At 43.6% G+C, this 19,677-nt stretch overlaps 1 protein-coding gene across 1 annotated transcript in view; it reads right to left on the bottom strand.

Moving 5' to 3' along the window:
* The window catches only part of LOC126327949 (brachyurin-like), a 226,800-nt gene that overhangs the window by 179,808 nt on the left and 27,315 nt on the right, over window positions 1-19,677 (bottom strand). Inside the window, exons 5-7 of the mRNA XM_049995933.1 lie at window positions 15,515-15,613; window positions 11,452-11,588; window positions 7,362-7,534 (exon numbers count right to left, since the gene is read on the bottom strand). Coding sequence (XP_049851890.1) covers window positions 7,364-7,534; window positions 11,452-11,588; window positions 15,515-15,613 — 407 coding nt within the window. The 3' untranslated portion in view covers window positions 7,362-7,363. The remainder of the gene's footprint in view (window positions 1-7,361; window positions 7,535-11,451; window positions 11,589-15,514; window positions 15,614-19,677) is intronic.

Below are 19,677 nucleotides of genomic sequence, written 5' to 3'. Positions count from 1 at the left end.
GCAGAAAAAAGCGCATCCTGTACACTCTTCTTGCGGAATTTTTGAGCCATCGGTATATACCCAGAGAAAACCCGGCCATTGTGCTTGAACGAGACGATTGAAGCCAACGTTGACATTAGTACTGTCCAGCCACGTCGTACTTAAATAATGGACTGGGATCTGGGAGCAGAGCGTTTGAAGATCATATTCAAAAACAGGTAGATGCGCTGAACGCCGTATAGAATGTACGACAGGTAACCAAGTGTCAAAGCAGGCACAAACTGCTGGCACTTTATTCCTTCTGTGGGATGCAATCCACAGTCGATAAATGCAGTCTCTACTTTGCTAGACGGAACTGTCCATAATGGCCATGCCTTGAATGTAGAATTTGTCTGATAACATTTGGCGTCTAATGCTCAAGGGCGTTGGTGGGCGTCGATCGCATGGCTCCAAGACAGGTACGAATGTCTCTATATTGAAGAGTATCTAATTTGGAGAGATGAATCTTTGACGCAGTGTGGTAGAATTGACAGCCATAGTCTAATCGGGATCGAATTATCCCTCGTACATGGTGAGTAAAACTCTGTGGTGCGCTCCCCACCAGACACGAGTGAGTGATCCGATTACATTTAAACCTTCCTCACACTTGGTAATGGTGGATCAGATGTGGGGCGTTCATCTTAACCGAGAGTCAAAAATAATCCCCAGAAATCGAACGTGAGATTTTATTTGGAAGGTGTAATGTGATCTTCTGTGCGAGCTGTCGCCGACTTGGAGAAGGGAACGACTGCTGGTTTCTAAGCCGAGATCTCCAGCCCATCGATAGAGAGCCACTCATCGATGTGTGCGGTGGTTGTGGTTAATGCCGTTTTGGCCTGAAGATATGAAGCAGCAGTAGAATAAACACATATATCATCAGCATATTGTAGGATTTTTGTGGGGGGAGTAATTATGCGTTCTAGGTCGTGTGTATATAGCGTGTACAGGAGAGGACTTAAAATTGCACCTTGCGGCAAGCCCTGGGAAGACATAAAAAGGTCCGATCATGGTACCTTTGAAACGGACGTAGATCGTTCTTTGAGTAATCAGAGTACTGATACCGTAGATCATCCGTGAAGGAATTCCGAATCCTGCCAGCTTGTCCAAGAGTATCGGTATTTGTACGTGATCATATGCACCCTTAACGTCAAGAAAAGCTGCGACTACTGACTCTTTCGTTAGAAAGGCTGACGTGATATCCATATTAAGCAAAAACAGGTTATCCATGGTCCCTTTGCCTTTTCTGAAGCCGAATTAACTCCGAGGCAACAAATTACTTTTTTCAAGTTACCATTCTAGTCTCCTTTTTACCATTCGTTCCAGTGTTTTTGCAACACACGACGACAAGGCAATAGGTCTATAATTAGTACCGACATTTGGATCTTTACCACTTTTGAGAATTGGAGTTATTACTTGCGTCTTCCATGTTGATATGAGATCTGTCTTCATCCAGTACTGATTAAAAATGTTCAAGAGAAAGTCTTTCGCTTCTATAGGCAGGTGTTCATGCATAGAGTAGTGTATATGATCAATGCCAGGGCAACTGTCGCTGGATTCTTTAATAGCTTCGTTGAGTTCTTCTTTAGAGAAAGGACGAAGGAGAACATGATAGCGGTCTTCTTCAGCAGGGAACCGATGGTTTAAAAATGGCACCGTGGGAGGAGCGATTGTGTCTATGAATTCCTCTAACCAGGCCGTGGTAGCAGGAGGGGAGGAAGACAGTCTTCTTGTTCTAAAAACTTTTATTTTATGCCAGATGCTTGCCATGCTGGTTTAATTATTTAGGGACAGGCAAAATTGCTTCCAACTGTCCTTCATGGTTTTCTTCAGGAATTTGTTAACTCGTGCATTCACTTTTTGCACCGCCAAGAAGTTGTCCAATGAAGGATTCTGACGATAGGTTTTCAAGGCGAGCCGTCGCTTCGCAACTTCCCGAGAGCATTCAGAATTCCACCAAGGAGGAGAACGGTGCTTCATTACTGTAAACTCTTTTTTCTTAGGGATGCTGATGCCAGCTGCGACGTTCATACCATTGAGTAAAACTGGGTAGGCATCTTCGTCCCGTAAGTCACGTCTCGTATGTGCGAGTGCCCGTTTCCTTATAAGAGGCCCAGTTGGCTTCCTTGATTTTCCACGTACTATTAGAGTAACAGATGTGCGTAGTATCGACTTTGATGTTAATGTGAAACTCTATTGGGAAATGATAGAATCCTATTGAATCCTTTTTAACGCACCAATTAGATATTTCAGTAAAGCAGGAGGTGCAAAGAGTTACATCAATTGCGGAGGGTCTACGGAGAGGTGAAGTTATCATAGTAGGAGAGCCATCGTTGAGTATCACTAGGTTATTATCTTCGATAACGCTTATCAAAGTCCTGCCGTTCCTGTCTGTCACGTCTCCTCCCCACGCTACATGGTGGGCATTCACGTCTCCAGCTAAGATAAAGGGAAGACGAAGTTGACTTATTAATTGTCTCCAGTCATCTTCTACGATAATGTGGTGGAGAGCGTTATACAACGAGACAACTGTAAAGGTTTTGTTCAAAATGGTTCAAATGGCTCTGAGCACTATGGGACTCAACTGCTGTGGTCATTAGTCCCCTAGAACTTAGAACTACTTAAACCTAACCAACCTAAGGACATCACACACATCCATGCCCGAGGCAGGATTCGAACCTGCGACCGTAGCAGACGCCCGGTTCCGGACTGCGCGCCTAGAACCGCGAGACCACCGCGGCCGGCGTAAAGGTTTTGTGGGCAGTTCGTATCCACACAGCAACTAATTCGAGGTTGGTGACAGGTACGTGTAATGGGTGTGGTCGATGCGGCAGCGAAGTTTTTACCAGTATAGATACGCCGCTCCACCCATCGAGACGGTCTTCCCTTACTATACAGTAATTCTGAAAGCGAACAGTTTATTCGAATTTGAACCAAGTTTCACATAACAGAACGATATCAGGATGACTTACGAACAGTTCTCGTTGCAAGCTTTCTCTATTAGAATTAGTCGATCTCGCATTCCACTGCAATACTTTTAAAGCAGCCATAATTTAGGGAGAGAGATTTTGAAATACGCCCGTAACGAGGTGACGGATATCGGAAGTGTTCATAGTCCTATTTTGTCTCATGTTTTGCATGGCAATATCAATCACATTTATTATCTTATCAATAAGTTCAGCATGACCTTGAGGCCGTCGTTGATTCGGCGCTTGTGGGGTTGCTAATCTGTAAGCAGCAGGCTGGTATGGATTTTGGCTGATAGGAGTGAATGAATGTTGCATGGGATATAACAGGCTGCGGTTGTTTACTTGCACCTGCCGCCGGGGAGGCCGGTAAGCGACGTGTGTCTGCTGGGGCACAGTTGCACATTGAGATGCGTCCCCACTTCCGCGTTGTTGACTGCATGCGTGCGGCGGGCATCGGCGGGAAGAGTTGTGGGATTTGAAAGTCCTGAGAGCTCAAATTTGTTGGAGCAGGAATGATCGGAGCCGGCAAGTGATGTTGTTGAACCCCGGTGACGGATGCATAGATTGGCATACGAGCAATAGACAGCGCATCCTTGAAGTCAATGTTGTTGAACGTAGCTAATTCTTGAGCTCGTCGCCGTATATGGTATTCCGGGCAGGAATGGTCCGTGGATGCGTTATGTCGCCCGCAGTGAGCGCAAATAGTGATAGATGAGACACAGGATTCAACATTAGTGGACCACTACATTTAATGTATCTCATCTGAGATCGACATTGTTTGCTGATGTGCCCGTAACGAAGACAATTAAAGTACTGCCTGACAGTTGGTACATAAAGATGGACGGGACATCTTGTTCCGTGAATAGACACGGCTTCCGGTAAGGTTTGAGAGTCGAAGGTTAACAAACAGGTCTGCAATTGTACGATTTAGTCTTTACCATATTTCTTCGTAAACCTCCGAACGCGTACCTCCGCTTTTTCAAGGTCCCTGATTACTCCCAGCTTATGGACAACAAAGGAAGGAATGTAAGCTTCTGTATTTTTTGACTTTAATACCTCACTGGTAACTAGGAAATTAGCCTTGTCTGGGGTTTTCAGTTCCACCTTAACTTTTGTTTTTCCTGCTGAAGAGATTAGATTCCTTTATCATAATAAAGTAGAAACAGTATTCTGGATCTCACAAATTAAAATTTTAGTTGAAATTTATGATTTTCTAGTTTTTGTCTTAAAAATTAAGGAGGCAAGATAGATTAAGTAGGTGAATAAATAAAGCCAGGATGTTTAAATTTAAGTAGAAGGGAGATCCGCTATAATCATAAAGATGTGAGAAGTTTCAACTGAATAACCATAGAACTATAGCGATAGCGTATCTCCAAAGGGCAAGTTCTGAGCTCGTCTACTGCGTGTAGTGTAATTAAATTAATTCTCTCGCCCAAAATATTTGACTGAGCCACGTCAGACTATTATGATTACTCACCTGTGTGCTGATTGCACATTTAAATTGAGAGCTTCATTGGCCATCTGCAAAGGGAGTAATGAATTATTCAATAACTTGAAGTGGTGCATTACTAGCCCAGCGGCTAGTCGGGAGAGCGGATTTAATTAAGCGTTCCCTTAGACGTCCGCTCCGCGGCTTTGTATGTAAGAACGCTGCATGAGAAAAAAGGCCCCAGTTCTCTCCAGACACTGATTAGCGCACCATCTGTGCCGGGAGTCGCGTCGCGTCGGTATCATTGCTGTAAACAGCCTCGGATGCCGTAATAAGTTACTCGGGATACGCGTAACCATGGAATCGTTTTCGAGTGAAGTGTTAATTCTGGGATGACTTTAATGATCTATCTTCAGTTTGAGTACGTCGTATTTTCATGTGCCGCCATGGGACAGACATTCTACCATTATTCAGCGTGGCGTTTGATGAACACTATCACCAAATTTTGGCGAGCATTCACTTAAACATTTAATTTCAACAGTTATAGTTGCATCAGCGCATTAGACCCTGAACTGCTCTGGTAGTTGGATTGTGTGGATTCTTTTTGGTCTGACTTTCAGAATATAGTGAACATTTTAGAGTGAATCATTTTTGATTATGAATCCCCACACAATCTCCTAATTCCTCAGAGCTATAAGCTGTAGCTATAAGTGTATTTTTCAGATGAAGTGGGCACTAGGAATTCTAATTACAGGCTTCATGTTTTGCTAATCACTTTCTGGTTGCCAATATTGTAGTTAGAGAGCCAGTGTTGAGAACGGCAAACACCAGAGTTAAATAAATCATAGGAACATCTTAACAAATATTTCCACCCGCCGCCTCACATATGGTGCATGTGCTGGGAAAGACATTCCACATATCAATAACAGAAATTGCATCCGCTGCCCCACATATGGTGCATCGGCCGGGAAAGACATTCTACATTCATTATATATAACAATATTTGCCATACGCCGCCCCACAAGGTAGCTCGTAGGTTTCACATATTTTATGTCTTTACATTAAACTGAGGCTACAAACCAATTTTCAGCTTGCCAAGTCTAATATACAGGGTGATTTTTTTCCACGAACTCTAAGGGTTGATCGATGAAAGGTTAAGGAACAAAGGTCTAATGAACTTATGACTGGAATTGCATAGTTTCCATGCTAGAGACCATTTATTCAATCAAACTTTGTTACACAGACTGCGGTCTAATACGCGCTGTACCATGCACCCGCAGTCATAGTATGCACCAGGCAGCAAGATTTTATCAGGAGATCTATCCCCGCCGATAACAACGAAAGCATTCATGATCGCAGTAGTGTTTCGCCGTTCGTCTCACATAGGGTCGTTTCAGGAAGCAGGAAATCATGAAGGACGTACCCGTAAAGTTTGGACATCAGAACTCTAGGAAAATGGATTAACTTTGTGGACGTGCGACCGCCTAGTCTGTACCAGGCAGTTGGTCCACCAGTACATGGCTATCCAGACGACCTTGTGGAACACGGTTGGTGATAATTGTTACTACTCTTATCACTTACAGCGTGTACAGAGTTTACTAGCGACAGAATTTCCACATGCGAAGCAGTTTCGTCACTGGTTTCTTCACCAGGCAACAACGATTCCTGGATTGGTGTCATCCATCCTAGTCACAGATGAGGCCTCCTTTACACAGAGAGACATCTTCAACTTTCATAACAGTCGTCCGTGGGATAGTATGCAGAACTCCCATGGTATGGTGACAGTGGATCATCAGCATCGGTGCAGCCGGAATGTGTGGACCGGGATGACTGGCAATCGTATTTGGGACAAGGCTTCCTTCCAAGTGTCCTAACAGGCATGAACTATCGGTGTTTCTGATGGGTGACTTTGCCTCTGCTGCTGAAAGAAGTGACACTGATGATTCGAAGGGATATGGAACTGCTGCGTGATGGTGATCCAACCCAGTTCACCGTTGACACCTGGATGCATCTCAGTCATGTCTTCCCTGGCCGATGGATAGGGCGAGGGGGTCCAACCATGGCCTGCTCATTCACTGTATCACAACCCGTGCAATTTCTGGTTATCGGGCCATCTCAAAACTACCCTGTATGCGGAGCCCATTTCAGATGTGGATATGTATTCATGCTGCATTTGACACTACTCAGATGCAGCGTAGCCGATGAGAACGTGTCAGACAGAACATGGTACGGCACGTACACGCATGTGTTGAGACACATGGAAACCACTTTTAGCACACAAAAAATGGTCCAAATGGCTCTGAACACTATGGGACTTCTGAGGTCATCAGTCCCCTAGAACTTAGAACTACTGAAACCTACGTAACATAAGGACATCATACACATCCATGCCCGAGGCAGGAATCGATCCTGCGACCCGTAGATGTGATGGTAAAAGTTATTTGCAATACTGTTATACAGTATCAGACGGATTTGACACTTTTTATCAAAAAGCGTTTACATAAACATTGTTACCTTAAAACAAAGACACACACGAAAGTTGAAGAGAGAAACAGTTTACATATACAACACCAACAAACAAAAGAGTTACGTCATTAACGAAACTATCAGGGAAGTATTACAATCGAGTTGCTTGCGCCTGCTGCCAAGATTAGCTGTGTGTGAATAGTAATGGCGAATAGCGTAAGGACTTTCTTTGGCATAATTTGCGGCTTCAAAACAACATGGCTGCCTTCTTAAGTGCCGTTGTCTACATGTTTCGTACATGGAACTTATAAAGAAGTTTCCAGATGAACTGTGTGAAATTGGCGCATTCATATTCTGGTTAATTAACGAGCAATAAAATTAATAAATAAGACACTTCATATACTGAATTATTTATTTGGGACTATTGTTCACAGTTTCTTCTCTCGAGGAATCTGGAAATAGCCGGTGATGAATATTGCTGCCTTTACGGAATGGTGATGCCGGCGGTACTTGAGATCCAGTCGAGGAAATAGGTGACCCTGGTGAAGCCGGCCGGGTCTCCGCTCGCACAGCCATTGCCCGAACCCCAGCTGACGATCCCGATCTCCGTGTAGCTTCCCTGTGAGCCGACCACCAGCGCGCCGCCGCTGTCGCCCTGAAACGTGACCACAGTATAATCTCTGGCTGGTGGGAGCCCCAGTAAGGTATTCCCAACACAGTAAAGTGTCACTCACTCAAGATGTAGCGCTGAAGGTAAACACATACATTCTAAAGTAATCCATAAGTACATGAAGTCGTTTCCCTGGAATGAAACTTCAAATTGAATGCGAGTTGATTGCAGTCAGGTATGCCTTTAAGGCGATAAAGACGCCAATACCATCACCTCACTGAAATTGAACAGGGTCGTATAATAGGGCTGCGATAAACAATGTTCCTTCTGCGGTACTGTAGAAAGACTTGGTAAGAATGTAGCCACTGTGCATGATTCCTGTCAGAGGTGATGACGAGAATGTATAGTCACGAGAAGACCGGCCTTCGGACGGCTACGTGGCATTACCGGGAGATAAGACCATCGTCTTCGGCGTATGGCTCTGGCGCTTCGTACTGCACCTACAGCATCAAACAAAGCAGCAGTTGGCACCACAGTGACATATTAATTACTTTAAGAACAGCCCCGAGCCAGACACCTTGTAGCGTGCGGTCCACTGACCCCAAACCGCTGCCATTTGAAACTTCATTGGTATCAAGCGAGAGCTCATTGGAGGGCACAGTGAGGTATGTTGTGTTTTCTGGTGGAAGCCAGTTCTGCCTTGGTGACAGTGATGGCCGTGTGTTGGATTGGAGGAGGCATGTTAAGTGCCTGCAACCAAGCTGTCTGCTTGCTAGATACACAGGACCTACACTTAGAGTTATGGTCTGGGGTGCGACTGTGTATGACAGTCGTTATCCCAATCACCCTGATTGCAAATTTGTAGATTAGTTTGGTGATTTGGCCTGTTGTGCTGCGATTGAAGAACAGCGTTCCGGAGTGTGTTTCCCCACAAGTTAACCCTCACGCACATTCCGCTGATGAAACTCAACAAGCTCTGCAACGTGTCGACATGTTACCTTGGTCTACTCGACCAATACATCTCTTTCCAATAGTGCACATGTGGAACATCAGACGACAACTCCAGCGACATCTAACAACATTTACATCCTGGTATTGGACAAACCGGTGCAACAGGCATGGAATCCATCCCACAATCTGACGTGCAGCACCAGTACAACACAATGCATACACGTTTGTATGCTTGCATTCAACATTATGAGAGTTACACCGGTTATTAATGCTCCAGCATTTCACATTTAAATGGCTTATCTCGTGCTTACATTAACCTGCAATCTTGCAGTACTTCTCTCTTACATATACTACCTAGAAAAGTGCACTAGAAAAATTTCATTACACTACATAATTTGTTGGTGTTGCGATTTTTTTCTTGTCACCATATGTTCATATCCTTCACATTTAGTGTTTCCTTAAGCACAATTCGGGCATCACACCCTAACAAGACTCCAATACCATAACGCCACCTTCTCCGCACTCCACTGTCGGCGCAGACAGGTAACATTCAATCTAAAATCCTCTTTCTTCTGTTTGCTACAGGGTACAAAATGATTCAAGCACTCGTTTCCACCCTTACACTGCCCAGTGGCATCGCTGTTTGTACCTCCACAAGCGTTGGTTAGCAGTGACTACAGAAATGTGTCTCTTCTGAGGAGCTGCTCGATCATTGTGTGCTCTGAGTTGATGCGACATTTTACATTCTCCGCAAAGCTCGACGTAGATCTACCTGGTTGGTTTAGTTGTAGCTCTACCGTCACGTTTCCACTTTACAATGGCGTCAACGACACTCGACCTGAGCAGCTGGAGAAGCGTTCAATGTCTCAAATGGACACTCCAGTCGATCTACTCAGGCAACATCCAACAACTCGAAGTAACAGAGGTATTCTGACTAACCCATTCGTCTGCCATTGTTTCTCTGCTGACAACACGATACTCTCCACCTTTTATATTCTCGCATCCACCTGACATCGAGCAGTCAGTTCCGCATTATGGAGGGGTGTCCGGATAATTGTCAACAGATGGTATAGAACTGTGCCTTGTCAAGGTTTCCCAAGCATATCAAACCACGTTCACACTGACAATCGTTTGTTTCTATGTACATGAATGCCTTTGCTTGAGCTAGATACTCATTCCTTATTGTGAAATATTATGGAAGGTTCTGACTGTGATGATGGTGCAGATTACCAGTGATGGTGTACAACGGAAATACATCGAATTTTAAATGACTTGCTCTGTTGACCTTGTTCATATTACTTGATTACATTTCATTTATCTTTTGAGGGCATGCAAATAATCTTGTGTTTATCATCGTCAGCAGACCATAATTGGTAAAATGAAATTTGGCATTTACACTTACGCCTTTTTCCTTAGTTGTTTCCGTACCGAAGTTAAATACCTGAAATTGATAAATGGTTCAAATGGCTCTGAGCACTAAAAAAATCTATGGTCATCAGTCCCCTAGAGCTTAGAACTACTTAAATCTAACTAACCTAAGGACATCACACAACACCCAGTCATCACGAGGCAGAGAAAATCCCCGACCCCGCCGGGAATCGAACCCGGGACCCGGGCGCAAGAAGCGAGAACGCTACCACACGACCACGAGCTGCGGACTGAAATTCATACATTTCTCTTTCTTTACCGCGGCTAACAGTATGCATCCTCACCACAGAAATACCCTGTAGAGAACCTTCCCTATCGTTAACCCCTAGATGAACTTATTTTCGCGGTTCGTTCACATTGTGGAAGATCTGCAGTACGTTTAGCTTCACACACAGTGTAGCCCATAAGGCAGGGCAAATTCCTACCGGGAGTAACATCAGCTCGGCATCGTGCGAACAAAAATATATCAGATTCGGAAATTATGTTAATATCTTTGGACACCGAGGATGCAGCATCAGCTTTTCATGAACGATGAATGTTGTGAAGTATTCCGAGGATCGTTAGTAATTCGGTATGGTGAATCATTTGGTGGAGAGGAACGATCTTCATGATTTGAGACCATGAATAGAGTACAGATACGCAGTGCACTGTCTCCACTACTGTTCATCACTTTTATGGGCGATGGAATAAAGAACACCCAGAAAAGTGTTACTGAAATTAATGCAGTTGGCATTGCATATGATACCACGATCTGAGGCAAATCAGAAGTTCAGAACAGATTCAACGTGTGGAAATCAGCTCCTGGAGTACCTTGATACCAGCGAGACCAAGGCACAGGCGACGCCATTCAATATAGACGAGCATCACACAATTGTGAGACTAGGACATAATCAGCTACAGTTCTACAGTTTGTGGACTGTTTTCCGCACCTCTATAGCATGATCTCCATGGATAATTCGATGGATAGAAGAATACGATCAGAGTTCAAAACGGTGCTGAGTTCTACCAACAATAAACATTTCCTCACAAAGAGAGGCATCGAGGTTCCTCGCAGCGACAGCGACGCAACCTTCGCCGCCCAGTCGCCGCACGCACGAGTGCCACGCGCCCTGAGCATAGGCGCCACCGGCGCCAAAGATCACCTTAGTAAGAGACAGCCCGACCGTAGCTCTAGCCAGTTCCTGCTGAGTTGTAGTCCAGTTCTGGCATAGTTGTTACCCAGTTGTCGAATAGCTCGGGTTAGCAGCAGTCGAGGATAGTTACAGTGCAGTCGTAACTTTCTCTACGAAAGTAGTGCATCAAACTGGCATCAAGAGTTTCAGTACGTATATTTCTATGTAGTGAACTATTAACGTGATAACTTGTCCCTGCTTTGCTAAAGACTTTTATATAGATTTCAACAAAGACACTTTGTACCAAAGTTAAGTGTAATACGGTATTACGCTGAGTGATGGTGTTCACTAGCTCTTTTGATTTCTGTCCCAGAATCCATGCACTGTCCCAAATGGACATGGTACTCTAGGTGGTCAGACTACCGCGTGGAATCCGTATCTGTTGCAGTGGAAATGATGGTAGGTACTTACGCCGCAGGTGCTCTGTCCGCTGGAACCGATGGCGCAGAGTGTGAAGTCGTAGATGGGACCGCCGAAGTATTGGCTGCACTGCGTGTTGGACATGACATTCAGTGTCGTGTACTGCAGCGTGTCTGGGATGACACCGTCTGGAAACAAATAACACGGCCTCGTGCACCCCCAAATGCTTCCATGAATGACGGCTTCACTAGATGTGAAGATGTTCAGTTACCAAGAATGTTCTTTATCATGTTACGTTACGGAATTACACAGATAAAGTAATGCAAGTAGTAGGCCGAACATTAAACATGTTCTATGAGTTGTGTGTTACGTGTTTCTCTTCACATACATAATTTGATTGTAAACCTTTATTAGGCTAACAAGTACCACATAATACGTGCTTTTATTGAGGCATGCACAGGGTGACAATTATTGAACTATATGAAAAAAAAAAACATGAGCCATTGACCTTGCCGTTGGTGGGGAAGCTTGTGTGCCTCAGCGAGAGAGATAGCTGTACAGTAGGTGCAATCACAACGGAGGGGTATTTGTTGAAAGGCCATACAAACGTGTAGTTCCTGAAGAGGGGCACCAACCTTTTCAGTAGTTGCAGGGGCAACAAACTGGATGATTGACTGATCTGGCCTTGTAACACTAACCAAAACGGCCATGCTGTACAGGTACTGCGAACGGCTGAAAGCAAGGAGAAGCTACAGCCGTAATTTTTCCCGAAGGCTTGCAGCATTACTGTGTGGTTAGTAAATTTAAAAAGGGAAATGGATAGGTTAAAGTTAGATATCGTGGGAAATAGTGAAGTTCGGTGGCAGGAGGAGCAAGACTTATGGTTAGGTGAATACAGGGCAATAAACACAAAATCAAATAGGCGAAATGCAGGAGTAGATTTAATAATGAATAGGAATGCGGGTAGGCTGCTACAAACAGCACAGTGAACGCATGATTGTGACCAAGATAGATACGAAGCCATACTAGTTTATACGCCAACTAGTTCCGCAAATGACGAAGCGATTGTTGAAATGTATGATGAGATAAAAGAAATTATTCATATAGTGAAGGGAGACGAAAATTTAATAGTCATGGGTGACTGGAACTAGATAGTAGGAAAAGGAGGAGAATGAAACGTAGTAGGTGAATATGGAATTGGATGAAGGAATGAAAAAGAAAGCCACCTGGTAGAATTTTGCACAGAGCGTAACTTAATCATAGCTAACACTTCATTCAAGAATCATAAAAGAAGGTTGCATACATGGAAGAAGCCTGCAGATACTGGAAGGTCTCAGGTTATATAATGCTAAGACAGAGATTTAGGAACCAGATTTAAATTGTAAGACATTTCCAGGGGCAGATGTGGACTCTGACCACAATCTACTGGTTATGAACTGTAGATTAAAACTGAAGAAACTGCAAAAAGTTGGTAATTTAAGGAGATGGGACCTGGATAAACTGAAAGAACCAGAGGTTGCAGAGAGCTTCAGGAAGCATAAGGGAACGATTGACAGAAAGGGGGGGGGGGGGCAACAAACACAGTAGAAGAAGAATGGTTAGCTTTGAGACATGAAATAGTGAAGGTAGCAGAGCACAAAGTTGGTTAAAAGACGAGGGCTAATAGAAATCCTTGGGTAACATAAGATAATGAATTTAATTGATGAAAGGAAAAATATCAAAATGCAGTAAATGAAGCAGGCAAAAAGGAATACAAACATCTCAAAAACGAGATCGACAGGAAGTGCAAAATGGCTAAGCAGGGATGGCTAGAGGATGTAAGGATGTAGAGGCGCATATCACTAGGGCTAAGATAGATACTGCCTACAGGAAAATTAAAGAGACCATTGGAGAAAAGAACCACTAGCATTAATATAAGGAGCTTAGGTGGAAGCGCAGTTGTAAGCAAAGAAGGGAAAGCAGGAAGGTGGAAGGAGTATATAGAGGGTCTATACAACGGCGATGTACTTGAGGACAATATTATAGAAATGGAAGAGAATGTGGATGAAGATGAAATAGGAGATATGATACTGCGTGAAGAGTTTGACAGAGCACTGAAGAACCTTAGTCGAAACAAGTTCCCGGGAGCATACAACATTCCATTAGAACTAATGACAGCCTTGGGAGTGCCAGGCCTAAAAATCTCTACCATCTAGTGAATAAAATGTATGATAGGCGAAAAACCCTCAGATTTCAAGAATAATAATTCCAATACCAAAGAAAGCAGGTTTTGAAAATTACCGAACTATTAGTTTAGTAAGCCATAACTGCAAAATACTAGCACGAATTCTTTAGAGACGAATGTAGAACTGGTAGAAACCGACCTCGGGGAAGATAAGTTTGGATTCTGTAGAAATGTTGGTACACGTGAGGCAATACTGACCTACGACTTATCTCAGAAAGCAAATTAAGGAAAGGTAAACCTACGTTTTTAGCATTTGTAGACTTAGAGAAATGCTTTTGACAATGTTGACTGGAATACTCTTTCAAATTCAGAAGGTGGCAGGGGTAAAATACAGGGAGCGAAAGGCTATTTACAATTTGTACAGAAACCAGATGGCAATTATAAAAATCAAGGGGCATGAAATGGAAACGGTGATTGGGAAGGGAGTGAGACAGGTTTGTAGCGTATCCCCGATGTTATTCAATCTGTATATTGAGCAACCGGTAAGGGAAAGAAAAGAAAAATTCAGACAAGGGATTAAAATCCATGGAGAAGAAATAAAAACTTTGAGGTTCGCCGATGACATTGTAATTCTGTCAGAGACAGCAAATTACTTGACCAGTTGCACAGAATGGACATTGTCTTGAAAGAAGAATGTGAAATGAACATCAAGAAGAGCAAACCATGGTTAATGAAATTTAGTCTAATTAAATCACGTAATGCTAAGGAAATTAGACTGGTAGATGAGTTTTGCTATTTGGGAAGCAAAATAACTGAGGAATGGAGAACTAGAGGATATTTTCTGTAATTTTCTCTGGAAGTGTAATTTGTCACTGGAAGTGTCACCATCCGGAAATCCCAAAAACTATGGACTAAATACTAATATAGATCATTTTTGGATTTTTTCACTGTCTTTCCCTAAACCACCTACGGCTCTTCCCTAGGGGTGTCTTACCCCACAGCAAATCCTAAATGACAAGTCATTTAGCAAATCTGGTTCGAACTTTTTTCAGACGATCCAGTCCTAAGCATATCTGTTCATATTCAGACAGTAGATGTCACGTTGTACTAACTCATATGTATCAAGTCTTTATAAAGCACTGCAGGCCTTCCAGAGCTATGCTCGAACAGGGCACATACGCAGTATGTAAAAAATCTCGTAGGACAAGACTGTCATCTACGAACCTCCTAAATGACACTTATATATTCTTAATTTGAACTTGCATTGAGGTTCGTCTTTCCCTTATCCACAAAAAATTTATGCTGCAATGTTAATGAGCTGTAGCACTCTTTTACAAACTAACTTCAGTTAGCTTTACTCGGTTTCAACAGATATTATACTTAAGCGTCTCTCCTGTATTACATTTGGTTATCTACTTAATTCTGAATATCTTATTCAAGCTGACATATGACGATTTTTTAAAGATAGATATTCAAATGTAAATTTCGAATAGCTCGTGCCCTTCTATCACTACCAGTTGGATATTCTTTTCTATTCTTCTCTGGATGCATCCAGTCAGCAACTTATGAAATTTCCATGATTTGGTGATCATGTGGTAGTTCTTAGCGTTATGTGCTTCTAATTTCTGCCGCAGCATGAGTACATTGCTTTCCTGGAAGCCTGACGGCGCGTTTCATATCTCATACGCCACTGATTTTAGTGATCCAGAAGATACTTCCATGAAACTGTTGCGTTGAGGACATTACTCAGTTTACATTAAATTCACTCTGATCGTGGAAAATTTGACGTTTTGTATGACAAGAGACAACCTATACAATAAATGCTGACTCACATTTTCAAACTATTACCGCTAACAACATTCGATTCCCTCACACCAACTTTCAGGATGAGACGGAATCAGTAAAAAGTATAAAAAGTAGTCACCACCTACGTAGAACGCGTGTACTTACTGTCGGTATTGAGGCCCCAGCCGCTGACCGTAGCGGTCTGGCCCTCGAAGCTGTTGCCCGCCTGTAAGCGAGAAGGCAGGTTCACCAGTCCGATGTAATCTGTAAAAATAGAAACATTTTTATATTTCTCGTTATACCCCTGGAACAAGCAAGACGTAGGACTCTGTCGAAGAATGAAGTCACGGAAGCAATGAAAACACACTCTGAACTACGATTCTAGTAATCAAGATACATATGGACGCATTTAATACGTAAATGAACGGACGTCTATACCGTAGTTGATCGGGATAATTATGATGACTTCGAAAATATAAGCACTCGACCTACGGTTTCTGGCGGTAAAATTGAGACAGTTACGTGCGAACCACCGTGTGCGGTCCCTATCTGTTTGTAGATAACTGCTTTTTGCCGAAAATTTACCATGACATTTACTCAGATATTATCAGTGAATCACAGAACATTAACAAAGACAAATGATGCCCCGAACAGACATTCGTTTTGGTATTCCTTGTGACCGATCTTACTGCTAAAATAGAACATGAATATTCTGTTCTAAAAAGTAGCTTCATGTTTAGAGAAATTTTGTATAAATGACTTGACTCAGTCAAATAATTCAGAAATCTATGCATAGAAAAGCATTCCAATAAGCAAGACATTATGCTAAAAATAGCCGTGGAAGAAGTTCTCAAGTAGGGAAGTCTAAACCAATCGTACTGTTCAATTATATTGAAAACGAGCCATTAAAATCGACTGAAATATACATTATGCTCTCTGTAACTGTAGGTAATAATTATCAGAACATGATGAACGAGAAATCCACGACATTGGTGTAATATTCCACAATATTTATTTTTATAGAAATCGATTTTCGGCTGTTACTCTATTGTCAGGTACATGTGTAAATACGTGTGGTGTGCAAGGTCAAATATTTGATGTGTAGTGTACCTAGCGAGTATCGTTTTCAACGATGACAGTTGTTAATAGGTGATTTAGCACTAAAAACAGTGGAGTTTCAGTAAAAAGCGATGTAAAACACTAACTTAGGTAAAATATGTGACAAATGAAATGATAAACTAAATGATAAATTACAACAATTGTTCTAAGACAAAAATAAGGTACAAAAAATATATTATCCGTAATTACTTTAGGCTTCATAATACGTTTCGTTAAATACTGCCATCAGAGAGCAAGTAATGGTCCCCCTCAACGTTCTGTCTCATCCCACTCCATTGGTCGAAGACTGAAGCAGTCGCACTAGGGAATTCTTGCCCCATGTGTAGGGTGCCAATAACACCACAACACAAACGACCCAGTTTTGGAGTGGTGACGTGACCGGGTATCATGGACTGCTGAAGAATGACGTCTCATTATGTGCAGCATCGCATTGTGGTCATCCACTACCCAAGACAACCATTGCCGGTGAGTATGATTTTGACCTGGGCAGGGGACCCATTCTTACAACGTACTGGGGAACACAGTGGTTTTATTTCTTGCGTCATGATGTGGGGAGCAATCGCGTATGATGTCAGAACACAGTTGGTAGGGATCGAGCGAACTCTGGCGTCACAACGGTACGTCATGGACATGTGTTACCGCTCATGCGATCTAATCGTGATACCCTTTCTTGCAACAAGACAATGCTCGTTCATACATAGCCCGTATCTCTATGAAGTATCTCCGTGATGTTGAGGTTCTACCGCGACCACCAATATCCCCAGATCTTCAAAAAATGGTTCAAATGGCTCTGAGCACTATGGAACTTAACATCTATGGTCATCAGTCCCCTAGAACTTAGAACTACTTAAACCTAACTAACCTAAGGACAACACACAACACCCAGCTATCACGAGGCAGAGAAAATCCCTGACACCGCCGGGAATCGAACCCGGGAACCCGGGCGCGGGAAGCGAGTACGCTACCGCACGACCACGAGATGCGGGCCCCAGATCTTATCCCGAAGAACAGGTATGGGACTAGCTCCGACGTCCACTCCTACTCAGTGGATATCAAGAACGAGGCACACTATGTGATCAAAAGTATCAGATGCATTGTGCTGCCACATACTGCCAGGTAGTCCCTATCAGCGATCTCAGTAGTCATTAGACATCGTGAGAAAGCAGAATGGGACGCCCCGTGGAACTCACGGACTTTTAACGTGGGTGTCACTTGTGTCATACGTCTGTACGGGAGATTTCCACACTCCTAAACATCCCTAGGTTTCCGATGTGATAGTGAAGTGGAAACGTGAAGGCACAAGATCGTACAGGCGAAGAGGATAGTAACGTAATAGGCAGACATCCATCCAGACCTTCACACAGGAATTCCAAACTACACCAGGATCCACTGCAAGTACTATGGCAGTTAGGCAGGAAGTGAGAAAACTTGGATTTCATGGTCGAGCGGCTGCTCATAAGCCACACATCACGCCGGTAAATACCAAACGACGCCTCACTTGGTGTAAGGAGCGTAAACATTGGACGATTGACAAGGAGTAAAAACATTGTGTCGAGTGACGAACTACGGTACACAATGTAGCGATCCTATGGCAGGGTGTGGGTATGGCGAATGCCCGGTGAGCGTCGTCGTCTGCCACCGTGTGTACTGCCAATAGTAAAATTTGGACGCGGTTGTGTTTTGGCGCGGTCGTGTTTTTCATGGAGGTGGCTTGCACCCCTTCTTGTTTTGCGTGGCACTATCACAGCACGTGACTACATTGATGTTTTAAGCACCTTCACCTTCTTGCTTCCCACTGTTGAAGAGCAATTCGGGGTTGGCGATTGCACCTTTCAACACTACCGAGCACCTCTTCATAGTGCACGGCCCGTGGCAGAGTGGTTACACGACAGTAACTTCCCTGTAATGGACAAATTTTAAAAGGCAAGCCTTATCTTAAAACAGCTTTTTAGTTAGGCTGAAGTAAACAAGTTAAATCCAAATCGGCTGAATGCCAAAGACTTAAAAATTCAAATATATTTTAAAATGCTAAAGGGCTTACTTGAAATATTACTGTAAACTAGGCTGAAGGCCTTAAGAGTGAAACAACTAATTTAAAAGACAAAACCGGGTACAAGCCATACAAGTTCCAACAACACGCACAATTAAACAAAATAGGACACCTAGATTTTCGAGTGTCGGCCTGTAATTCAAACACTGTCGCTCGCTTGGATAAGACTGGCAGTCAGGCCAACCATTCACGATCTGACGACAAACCGAACGAACGAACGTCAGCGGGCCCACCGACAAGATAACTTCCACTTCAGCCGACCAGGGCATAACATGGAGTTGAACGGAACAACGTGCAAGATATTGACGCCCACAACCAATCACACATGGAACTGTCAAACTACTCACAGTGATGGACAGTAATAACACGATGAGGAAACTATGCTGCCTGAAATTTACGTCAACGCCCAGGGCAGGTAACCGCTGGTGCACTTCAATTCAAATAACCAAATACAGTGAAACTCCACAGGAGGGTGGCTAGAATTTTCGAACTTGAAAACCACGTTGTTGCTCGCAGGAATATCCCAACAGCCGACAACGAACTCCAAACGACACAATGTGGACAATCTTGAGTTGCTGGTATGTTACATCAGAACTCGACTTTCGTGTTTAGGGTCGGTGAGAACCGCTCCACACTCTCAGACACCGCGTAGAGACCGCCAGCGGGCACCGGTCAAACTACGCCCCGCCGAGAATTCCTCACTGCTCCACGCCAAGCGACCGACTCCTCAGAGCCAGTACACTGACAACATTTAATGTAACTTGTCAGTCAAAATCACACGAACTACACACAGTTTCACGAACACTTGCACGATGAACTAGACAATGCTATGGGCAGTCGCTGTACAATAACAGGGACGAATCACGAGCCGGCACAAACAGCCAACTCATAAGCTATCACCGGCCAAATACACGTCGTCTGGCAAGACGACCGATCCACGATCAACCAAAGTCGTCCCCACTCCATTCATGTGTGTTGGCAAACATCGGGCGAGTCATGGCGGTCCGGACCTCACTGCTGCCGCGCCCCGACTGAACTTGTGCCGCGTGCCACCTCAAACACTGCCATGTCCGAACTAACTCAAAACACACGACAACCGAGATGTATTAGCAGTACAGCAAAGATAATACGGCAGGGTCTATATCGATAAGCGCACGGG

This window comes from Schistocerca gregaria, chromosome 2, assembly GCF_023897955.1.
Source record: "Schistocerca gregaria isolate iqSchGreg1 chromosome 2, iqSchGreg1.2, whole genome shotgun sequence".
Classification (NCBI taxonomy): Eukaryota; Metazoa; Arthropoda; class Insecta; order Orthoptera; family Acrididae; genus Schistocerca; species Schistocerca gregaria.
Note: the sequence above shows the minus strand (reverse complement) of the source record. Positions and strands in the feature narration are given on the sequence as shown.